Below are 11,277 nucleotides of genomic sequence, written 5' to 3'. Positions count from 1 at the left end.
GCAATTGAAGTTGCAGCAGGATGAGAGTTTTGTTTCCGCTGAATGCTTAATGTGTGGGAATGTTTTGGATGGTGGGCACTAAGTTGATTTGACACAAGTCAAAATAGCTCAAGATTCAAAAATAAGACTTCAAAGACTAATTTTGTTGAACTACTTAAAATATCGGTTGGAAACTGTATGGCTACAATTAAAACATTTGCTTCAAGCATTTGTAATCCAAATTCAGAAGTATTAAGCTACTTTATGAAAACTAAAAGGGCATTTGACAAAAAAATTAACAATGCTGTTAGCATTTTACAAGCTCAGGGACATTTTATAGTGAAGAAAAATGTAAAGGATGAACAGTAATTAAACTTTGGAAGTTCTTTCATTTTCAATAAGCAAATACATCTACTAGGAAAGAATCTGGTTTTTGTGAAAAATTAGGTAATAATAAATACAGGGGTTTTATATTTTACTAGAACTCAGTTTTAAAATTTTTTTGTTAGTTGCCCCTACAAAAACTTTCAATTTGAAATGAATGCAAATAAATTTGCCAATAAGCCTCATCACCATTCAGTTTATTTTACAGTTGGTATCATTTCACTTAGTTGCAGGACTTCACTGTGTTTATTTTATAAAGCTTACAGAATTCTATTATCCTGTTACTTATACTGAAAAAAATATGGCACCAAAATGCTGACAGTTTTAGAAATCCCTTATATCAACATCTTTCCAGTAGGCTTGCTCACTAGTGTTATAGTAAGAAAACCCACCTTGAACACAGACAATAATTTGGAGAAACTTCACTTTCTACATTGTGAATCACATATAAGATAGTATAAGGGGTTAGCTTTAGCCAGCTGAAGAACTTTTTAACACATTCATCCCTCATAGAGCGTAAGAGCAGTCTTCTTATGTGTCAGTGAAAGCAGTACTCCTGTATTACCTATATATTTGTGATATATAATTACAATATACATTTCTATAACCGTACCCTTTATGATACTTATGACTAGATGACCTAATATTTTCCTACAGATTTTACCATTGTTTACATTATACCAATACATTGTTTCTGAGATTTGCAAGGACCCAACTAAATGTATTGAAGGAAGAATCTTCAAGGTAATCATACAAACTTTCTTTTTATCACAGCACATTGTATTTCAAATAAACTTTTAATTTCTTGGTTAAATATAGTCTATTTAATATTTCTTCATATATCACTACTACAAAAAGTAATGCTTTAAAGTTCAGCTATTGCTTAGCGTTTCTTAGCACAATAGATTATAGAACAGGACAACTTTCTAAATGCAATTATTATGTATATTCTTAATGTTAGTAGGATGTAGAGTTATTTATACAGTTTTATTTTTAATGTCCTACAGAGACTGTACTTCCATCATTTCTTTCTACTCTCCATTTAACAAGCATTCTCCTTAAACATATGATCATAAGACTTTCCCTCCTAGATCCAAACTTTTTACTCAGTATTTTTTATCTTGTTCTACCATGCTTTTAAATGTTTTCTCATGTGCAACACATAAATGATTTTTTGTTCACAATGTTCTGGATTTGTTATTCGTATCATGGTGGAACCAGGTTGTCAGACTTCTGGGAACAGATTTTTGTCATTTCACTAATGTTTGCTTGTTGGTTTTGTTTTGGGGTTTTTAATCACTTGGGTTTTTTTAAAGGAATCTAACTTGTAGTAAGAGTCGAAGTATTATTGGTTTTAGAAACTTTCAAGGGAATGTTGATATGGGTTAGGGAGAGTAGCTGAGTACTATGAGAGATGTGTAAAATCTATGAAATAGATTTTGATAAGGGGCTGATTTTGGACTGAAACTCAAAGCTCCAGCCAGTTGAATTAAATTTTTTTCCTTTGTCAGGAGCAAGTTTTTGAAGAATACGTTTCTGGATTTTTTTCATTTTTGTTTTTAAAAGTGAAAGACCCATCTTTGAGATTTCACTTATTTACTATAAAATGTAAAAGATTTATTTCCATTGAATAACATTCTCCATCAATGTACTATTCCAGTAGCCAAATCTACTAGCAAATTACCTTTGAATAAATTTTATTTTGAGTGGTAAGGATAATTGAAAATTATTTAAATCAAAGGCTCTGTTATTTTTTCACAGATTAATGTACTTACAGATATAGGATTTTTTACGGAGGCCTTTCATGAACTGTCTTTGCTTAACTGTGGGGAGAGAATTCCATCGAAAATACCTGCAGGATACAGAAAAATTGAACAAATGAAGGTAAACACCAGTGAAGTGTAACATCAAACTATAACACTCAATTCTTTTCATGAAACTGCACATACTCCATGTCTGTATGTTACTACATATTCCTAAAAAATTCCTGAATTTCTTTCAATAGGCAGGTCAAATAGCAGGCATTGAATGGCTATAATTTCTCTCACTGAATAGCAGGAACAAACATAAATTTTGAAACATGCATGCTGTCATACAGTCAGTAGTGCAGATAATACTGTTGAAAAGATAATGTGTGATTTCATAAGTAGACATAAAAAATATGGGTAGAGCTCTTGCCCCATTAATGGCAGAATTCCCACTGCCCTAGCAAGGAGCAGGGCAGTTGAGGGGCAGCCAGGGCAGCCCCCAGCCCAGGGCATCGGGCACCTCTGTGGGGCCAGGGACAGGCCGAGGCTGTGCCGGGACATCAGCCTGCAGGTAGGGGTCAGGATCAGCGCTGGTGAGGAGAACTTGGCTCAGACACAGCCCCAGGATGGCAAAACAGGGCCATGGGGTTTGGCCAAGGCTGGGCTGTGATCTGGACCCTGCTTGGGGGGCCCGTGGCAGGGCAGGGCTGTGGGGACCTGTAGACCAGCCCTGCTGTGGCATTGTTGGGGCAGGGGCTGATGGCCCTGGGGGCTGAAATGGGGTCCTGGCCTGTAAGCAGGGTTGGGGGACCCCCAGGAGGTGCGGGGCAATAAAAGTTACTGGTGCCCTCAGAGCTTTGACAGTCATGTCACCCCAGTTCAATCACTTTGATTTTCTCCATATCTAAAGCCATATTTCTCCATATCTAAAGTAGTGATCTTACCTTGATCACTAATGTGCTACAAGGTTATGAAGCTGTTAACAATTGACCTGGGCTGCTTTGTTTTACCTGTGAGCACACCTGTGCAGGCAGATACAGTCCAGAGCTATTGGACAAGCCTCCCCCATAACAATTATGTTTTCCAAGCACATACCAAAGTAATCTAATAAATCATTGCTGAGTGAATGCAATCAAGGTCTCCCTTATCTGAGTGGTGCTTTTGAGTAGGTGTCACCCCATGACAAAATCTGTGTGCCAGCAGTAGGGAGCTGGATTGAACATGTGATAGAAGTCTAGTGGGACAGGTAGGGACACCCCTTTTGACAGCATCATGGATTTAACTTGATTGTACAGCCACATTCTATACATGCAGTAGGTTGATATTTCTAATCTGGTGATAATGACAGGCTGGTGCTGAAAGGGCAGTTCCTAACACACCTCCATCACTTTACATTTGCTTCCCTTACCCTGTGTTGCAGGGCAAATTGAGTTTAATGAGCTGATCTGAAGGGAAATTTCCCCCCTCTTCCCAAACCCTGAGAGGGAGTTTCCAGCTGACCCATGGCCTGACTGTCCTTACCCTGCAGCCTCACAATGGCTATAACCAGCACAGAGCAGTAGTATCTTTTTTGGCAGTAGCCAACAAATCAATGTCTAAGCTAATTAATAGGAGAATCATTACAATACATTTATGACAGGATGTCAAATGTTTATATTTTAAAAAAACAGAGATATGGACAAGCACTCCTTCTACAATAACCTGAAGTAGTACTAGGTTTTAAACGAAACATGAACTTAATAAAAAGTAAAATTAAAATATTTATCAAAAAAAGATGACCTTTTTTATTTACCAATGACACTTTCATACTAACTGCATGTGAAGATAAGAAGCTGAAATCTAGTGATTTTCCTCAGAGCAGAAGCTACATAACATTCTCAGTAGGTTGAGCCATAAAAAGTTATCAGCATCCTCACTGGTGTTGGTTCTGCAAAGCTTCTCTGTTCATGGCTACAGTAAGGAATGCATTTACTCCTTACTGATGCTAGTCAGATTAAGTTCTTTCCTTAATTTGTGTATTTTTTGAAGAGCTCACAGAGTACAAAGTTAATAAAAGAATTAATAAAAAACACATAGAACCCAAGTTGTGTGTAGAGCTCTCCGTTATGATGAAAGCTGGAAGTGATCTTTACCTCTGCCTTTCCCTTCCCCTCAGTAGACTGATTTGTCTTCTGGTGAAAAGGTAAAGGGGTTATGAGCAAGGACTAGAATTAGGGCTAGGGTTCAGAAAGCTGAAACACATATAAATGAAGGAAGAGTTGTTTACAGAGCCCTCAAGGAGGCTGAGGTCTCAAGTTCATCCTGACCTGTAGCTCTTGTTTGTGTTCCGTTCACAGATCTGTGCTCTGGTGAATAGCAGAGGAGGCATGTGCTAAGTCTGGAGTTAGGTTGGGATTCAGAAATGTAAAGAACATAAAGGCAATTGATGGTTGGTGTCTATAGAGCTCTGAGAATCTGGAAAGGATTTTTGTTGGTTTATGCCTTTTTCTCCCCTTGCTTCAAGCTGAAGAATCCTGGTGCATAGCACAGGAGATGTAGGGATAATTCTGGGTCTGGTGTTATGGTTCAGAAATGTAAAGCCCATAGAAGCCAAATAGTTGTGGGTATTTTCAGAGTCCTCAAAGTATAGTTGGAAATGCACTACACTTGTCCACTGCTCTGTTAACTCACTTATTTTATACTCATATAGTTAACACATGACTTATTTTTGGGTTTGTCCATTTTACAGGCCTTAAAGAAATTTGACTCCTCAAAATCTCTCCTGCATGTTACAAATTTACAGGTAAAAAAAATCTGAAAGAGTTAAAATTTTATGCTAGACATAAATATTTATTTCTCTGGAATCAGTTAGAGATTATTTGGTTCAGAAAATATACTTGTTATTGGTAAAAACCAGTAAATAGAAAACATATTCTCCTCAACAGTTTACCATTTCCTAAATTTTAAATTTTATGGCTGACCTCTCAAGGGAGAGGCAAGTACCATTATCACCATTTTTCAGATTGGAGACCTAATATGTACAAATCTGTGACCTGTTTGTACAAGCATACTAGTAGAATTACTCAGGGTTGGGGTTTTTTGTCATGATATGTAGGGTCTGGTGTTTATCCTGCTAAAATACCAAGAACATCAGCCATCTAGCCTTATAATTTCTATCAGTCAGAACGGTCTTCCTAGATTCGTCTTAATTCAGATTGGGGTTGAAGTCCATTTCTGGGGAAGAAAAAAAATGTGCATCTGTAAACCAGTTAATGAACAGTCATTTCTAATTTTAATTAAAATCACATGTTCATCAATGACTTATTTTTTGTTTTTCAGTTTCAATCATTTTCTTTCATTTTCCTTGTCACAGATCCATTGAGCCAGTAGGGGTAAATGTTAGCAGAATGTGGAAAAAACAAACTGAAAGTAGAAAAAGCCCACTTTTTCCTCCACTTTTCTCTCTTTTGTTAACAGTAAGCTTTTGTTTCTCCTACAACAGTTGATATTACAAGGCAGAAATGAGATGTCTATCTTGACAGCTCTTGATCTCACTAGTTTCAGATCTATTTTGAAGTTGTGTTTTATCTTGAGCTTTTGATTTGAACAACTTCACAGTCTCTATGGGGCTCAGCTCTATGTAGACTTTCAACTTCTAAACTTATTAATCTAAAGTGAGAATATTAATCTAAAGTGAGAAAAGTTATAGCATCTAAAGGATGCTATAACAAATAACAGAAAGATTCTATGAAATATGCTAGAATGGGCTGATACAAGAATTTTTTTCCTTGCTTAATTTTTCTCATCGGGATGTATTGTAACAACAGACTTTCCTTTGAGTTGACATTTCTGAACTACAGATTTACCTACATATTTTTGTGATACCTACATATCCATAGCTCATAGAGTGCTATGGACAATGCGGAAAACTAGAACTCACACAGAGTAATAGCTAGAACTTTCTAGATGCACCTTCTACTGGAAAATCGATCACTGAGGCTGTAGTAAGTGCTACGAAGGGGTGAAATATGTTTGGAAAGGAAAACAGTAACTCATCCATAATGACTAAGAGCATATTACTAACATTATTCATGTTAATTGTTAATAAACATCATTATTAATAGCAGCAGAATATGGCTTTAACAGGAAAAATGTAAAATATGTCATTTCAAATACTCCCAATTGTTAACTTTCTTGTAGGCACTGGAAGACATATTTAATTGGAGTCTATCTTTAACAATGGTGCCACTGTGCAGCCAACAAATTGTGAATAAATTAACCTTAGCCAAAATGCATTTCATCATTTGCCTTTCTGCCACAATAAATAATATACCTGAAAAAGTGGAAAAACACATCTATTCTGTTGATAACAAAAGCTTGAGGGAGACAAGCAGAATTACAGCATCAAATGTAAAAGGTAATTATAAGGGTGGTAGAAAAGTGCATTTATTCTGCAACTTGTTTCAAGCATAATATTTCCACTTTTAAATGCATATGCGTTAATGTGTCATTATAAACAATATTAATATTAAATTTTGCTGGAAAAATCAGTCATTATTGAAATAATAAGCATGAAGATTTTTCAAGAGGTTTTTTTGCTAATATTTCTAATATTTTTGGAGCTGTTTTCCGTTCTTCCTCACATATATTGATATGGAAAGTCCCAATTATAAATAGAAGAAAAAGGGGTATATTATTCAAATTACTAAGAATGCTTTGGTTCTGTGTCTGTTGTCTGAAATTTCATCTGAAATGTATTTGACAGTTGATGCTGATAAGAATTCAAGACAACAGGAACAAAGAGACACAATGGTGCAGCTCGTCTGTAAAGATGAATTAAATATGGCCATGCTGAAGGTAATGTTGTTCTGTAGGAAAAAAAGCTTAAGGAACTGCATATTGTTCCAAAAACATTGCTAATGCTTTCAATATAACAGAATTATGATGGGAGGATGGCATGAATAAGGGGACTAGAAATTTCTGTTTCCAATCCGATTGTAATCATACTAGCCATTCACAAAGTCCTGGTGGTTTGGTGCAGTTTTTCAAATGGTCTGGTCTATGCTATATAAATGTCCATGGGAAATATTGTCACAATCAGATCTCAGTATGACTGTTTCAACAACAAGGGTAAAGACTGAATGGGATTTCAGGGATAAAATCATCCCGGTTCAGAGGGTGGCGGCTGTAGAACATGTCAGAGACTCTTTGATAGGGCAGTATGCTCTACAAATAAATGGAAAACCATTCTCTACCATATGTGAAGTGTCTCAAATTTTTCATGTTCCTCTTTGTGATACTTAATTTTGGAGAAAACATACCACGGCTAATTAGCTTCTTTGTTTGAAGGGGTTTGTTTTTAGTTTTTGTTTTGTTTAATTGTAAACTTCATGCTTGGCAGTTTCACATTACAAAAAGACCAAAACTAAGGGCTAACATATTCTTCTTTCAGAAGGGTCTTCCACTTTGGAAGTATCTACTTTTGGCCATTGTTACAAACGAAGACATGTACAAAATACATCTGGAGAAATGGAGGATGATTTTGTATGGCAATTGGTGTATGCCATACATTAGAAACTTGAAAGTTTTAGTATAGTTTGAAATTAACTTGAAAACAGCATCTTGAAAATAACTAAAATAGAAATGTTAAATTAATTTGAATGGGTCTTGTTTCAGAGACATCATATATTTCTTACCCTTCGTATTTTTCTTTAACCACTCTATTCTTTTGTTTTTTAAGTAGGACTCTGAATTCGTTGAGGAAACTAGTCAAAAAAGGTTATTGGATGATACAAACCTTGGAATTATTTTTGAATTCTGATGAAAGCTCCACAACTGAGAGTTTATTTAAAATTAACTTTCTTTTAGATTTGGTTTTCACAGCTTCTTACAGCTTTCTTTGTCAGAATGACTGTAAATTACAGTTGAACTTTAAGAATACATATTGCACTCAAGGATCTGTCAAAGTATATATAAAAAAGAATGTACTACTTCTTGCAACAACCTTAATGTTGTATTTTAATATTGTATTTTGTTGTTTAAAATTACTAGGTGTAGTAAGAAGCATAGTATAAAATTATCAAGATAGCTATAAGATAAAGATAAGAATGAAAAATTATTAATATTGCTAAGTCATAAAATACATAGGTAAGCATAAATTGCAATAGTACAGGCACAGTTAAGATGTTGCTACTTTCAACATATTGAATCTGTAAACATGAAAAAAGCAAAATTAAACCTCTATTCATAGAAAAGGCATATTGTATTAAAGTTGATTTGTTTTAAGTTGCAGTGACAGTAGGCTATAACAGAATAAAATTTTTAATTTCTTTCATTATTTTTTGAAATCATACAATCCTCTGTTCTCCTCTAGGGGATTTTATTGATGGAAGCTGAAGAAAGTCTTAGCCATCTTGTGCAGAATATACAGGACAAATATGATGGGGAGATATCTCGATGTGCTGCTGAAGATTTAGAGGCTCTTATTGAGGCCAAACTCCAGCTTGCTGCTATTTCTCAGCAAAGGCATCAAGCAGCTCTTAGGTAAGTAATATTATGAACAACCTTATGTTGCATAGCCATGACTACAGAAGATAAAAAAAAAAAAATCCAGCAATTTTGTATTTGAAGTCTTTTTGTCTACATTAATATTCTAAATCTTAGTAACCAGCCATAACAACCCCACTAGTATATCTACAAATGTAAGTTACGCTGGCATTTCATTTTTTATTATTACTTAAAAGATCATCAGTTATTGACCTATGATTTCTCTGTGAGGTGTTTTTGTGATACAGTGTTATACAAAATTGAAGAAAAAGCTGCAATATTCACTGTTTTTGTTAAAGTAAAAGTCTGGTTATGTTAGGTCACGTGCTTTTTATAATCTTAAAGTGTACAGCAGAGCATTACTGTCTCTGAACTACTGAATTCTACTTTGTTCTAGAATGCCCTGTGTTACTGTCATAAAAGAAAGTTTCCTCTTGATGCACTTATTGCTGTCAAGTTCAAATGTTAAAATTATTTATTTTAAATTAATTTTATTAAAAAGCATTGATGTAATCTTTAACACATTAGAATAGATTTTAGCAGGCATTAATTTTATTGTTAGCAATAGTGGGTAAAATACTGTTGTATTTACATGGTCTGACAGATATTTTCTCCAAACTACAATTTTCCAATTGTGTGATTTTTTGAGATTCTGACTTCTCTTGGAGAACTTAGTTAATGAAGTTACAATTGTGCTGTTCTTTGAATATATGGGGCACACAGAAATATATTAACTCTTTGTAGATGCTAAATTCTGAACATTGTTTTGACGTTTTAGTTAGGAGTAGTCTTCTTTTTAGCATACCTGTAATTTTAAATTACTTTGTATAAGAAGGATAATAGTTTTGCAATACGTAATTTTTATTAGTGTCAAGCTCTTTTTATCTAATTTTTTATTAGGTTGAAAAATCTTTGAGCGTACAAATTGTTAACTAGAGATGCAACATGTAGAGGTGTAGTACTGTCGCTTGGGAGACTATGTTGAGATTAGGTAGAATGTAATCAGTATTTGTAACTTTTGTTACACCTAATCTGACTAAACTCACCAAAATTTTTACAGTAAGTCTTACATTATAATAAGCACCAAGCAAAAAGCAAAATTAATATTTTTTAATTGTTGGAATACTGGTGAAGATTGCTGTAACACTTTTACTGAGGAAGTGGTAGGTGATTTAACTGGCCAACAGATAAACCAGTCTCAGTGTTTTTTTTTTCTCTTACCCAATTAGCAAAAAAGAAATGTTTTCTATCTCAAAAGCAAACTATCTTCCTTCTCCCAGCTGTCTTAGATGAATAAACAAACCTCCAAATTAGATATCCTTTAAATAGCACAATCCCTTTGTGGCAGCAATAAAAAAACAAAATTAACAAGGACAGGAGCTTCACAGTGCTATATAGACTACTGAACTGAAAATAGTAAGAGTACTGCAGCATGGTCTTTCACCTGGATTTTGTTTATGTTATTTTAAAAGATTGAAATTTCCCCAAAGTTCAGATATTAGGACTGTAATAATTTAGTAGTAATGTCATTAGTGAAGATGTGAAGTAAGAACTTGTAGGATATTTGCAGACATTTCTCATAATGAAATATTAATCTATTTCTGTCCCTTTTGAATTAGATTAATTTACCGTAAATTTCTCAAAGAGAAAACAACAAATCAATGGATAGTGACCTCATCATGCTTTTGAATGCCATGTGGATTTTATAAAATTATCATATTAGCAACTAAGGACCAGTATGCAGACTTATGAAACCTCCTGTGCATAAACCCAGTTTACCTTGATACTAGGCTTGGTAAAACCTCTATTACTAGAGTTCTGACCCAAACTTTCTCACCCTACTAAACTGGTTCCAGTATGCAAGCCATTTTCAGTGCAGGACCCTTATTTTGACATGCAGTTATATGCTAGAGTGTAGTTTCTCTCTTGGCTTATAACTTGTCTCAGATTGAAGAAACTTCTTGAGAGTATCAAGGATTCAAATGGATGTCAAGCGTTTTATGCATCATTTTTTGTGACTCTCAAATTTTTGATGGGTGTTTAATGGCCCTTATATATTGATAGTGGTCAGGTAGCAGGAAAAAAACCCCAACCAACAAACAAAGCAAGGGTTTGGGTTTTTTTAACCTATTTTACAATTTTATTGCACTGCCATCCGTGGAAACTGCTGATATATCTGCCTCAGATAGAAATGAAACATTTCTTTAGACAGCTGAATGTTTCCTGCCTGCCAGCCTAGAAATCAAACTTTGCATGATATTACAGAAATTCATCATTTTTTTCCTTTGGCAAAATGACTTAGTGGTGAAATTGTTATAGTCAGCTGTACCTTCCTATTTTGATCATCTTGTCACTTTCTGATTCAGCTGATAAAAGGACGTGTATTTTGTCAAGGGAAATATATAGACACATCATTCTTGTTGACAGCAGAAGAGGGTCACAAAAATTTCATCAAGGGAAGCTTCTACATTACAGCCTCTGTCTTGCAAAATATTTATGCCTCAGAATAAGTTTATGTATAGGACTAATTCCAGTGACCTGAAGGAGAGTACTTACATGATATCCCCCTTAAGTATGTGAGGTTTCTAAATACCCAAATATGTGCTTGTCTGCTTATCACAGAATCACAGAATCACTAGGT

The 11,277-nt window shown here is 34.8% G+C and overlaps 1 protein-coding gene across 1 annotated transcript in view; it reads left to right on the top strand.

The window, feature by feature from the left end:
- The window catches only part of CFAP54 (cilia and flagella associated 54), a gene marked incomplete at both ends in the record, with an annotated part of 75,414 nt that extends 66,781 nt beyond the window's left edge, over positions 1-8,633 (top strand). Inside the window, 6 exons of the mRNA XM_010291703.1 lie at positions 1,021-1,107; positions 2,125-2,247; positions 4,840-4,893; positions 6,291-6,507; positions 6,856-6,947; positions 8,464-8,633. Coding sequence (XP_010290005.1) covers positions 1,021-1,107; positions 2,125-2,247; positions 4,840-4,893; positions 6,291-6,507; positions 6,856-6,947; positions 8,464-8,633 — 743 coding nt within the window. The remainder of the gene's footprint in view (positions 1-1,020; positions 1,108-2,124; positions 2,248-4,839; positions 4,894-6,290; positions 6,508-6,855; positions 6,948-8,463) is intronic.
- Positions 8,634-11,277: the final 2,644 nt, after the last annotated feature.

Source organism: Phaethon lepturus, unplaced genomic scaffold (genome assembly GCF_000687285.1).
Source record: "Phaethon lepturus isolate BGI_N335 unplaced genomic scaffold, ASM68728v1 scaffold10877, whole genome shotgun sequence".
In the NCBI taxonomy this organism is placed as follows: Eukaryota; Metazoa; Chordata; class Aves; order Phaethontiformes; family Phaethontidae; genus Phaethon; species Phaethon lepturus.
The sequence above is the reverse complement of the archived record's forward strand: the minus strand, read 5'-3'. Positions and strand labels throughout refer to the sequence as shown.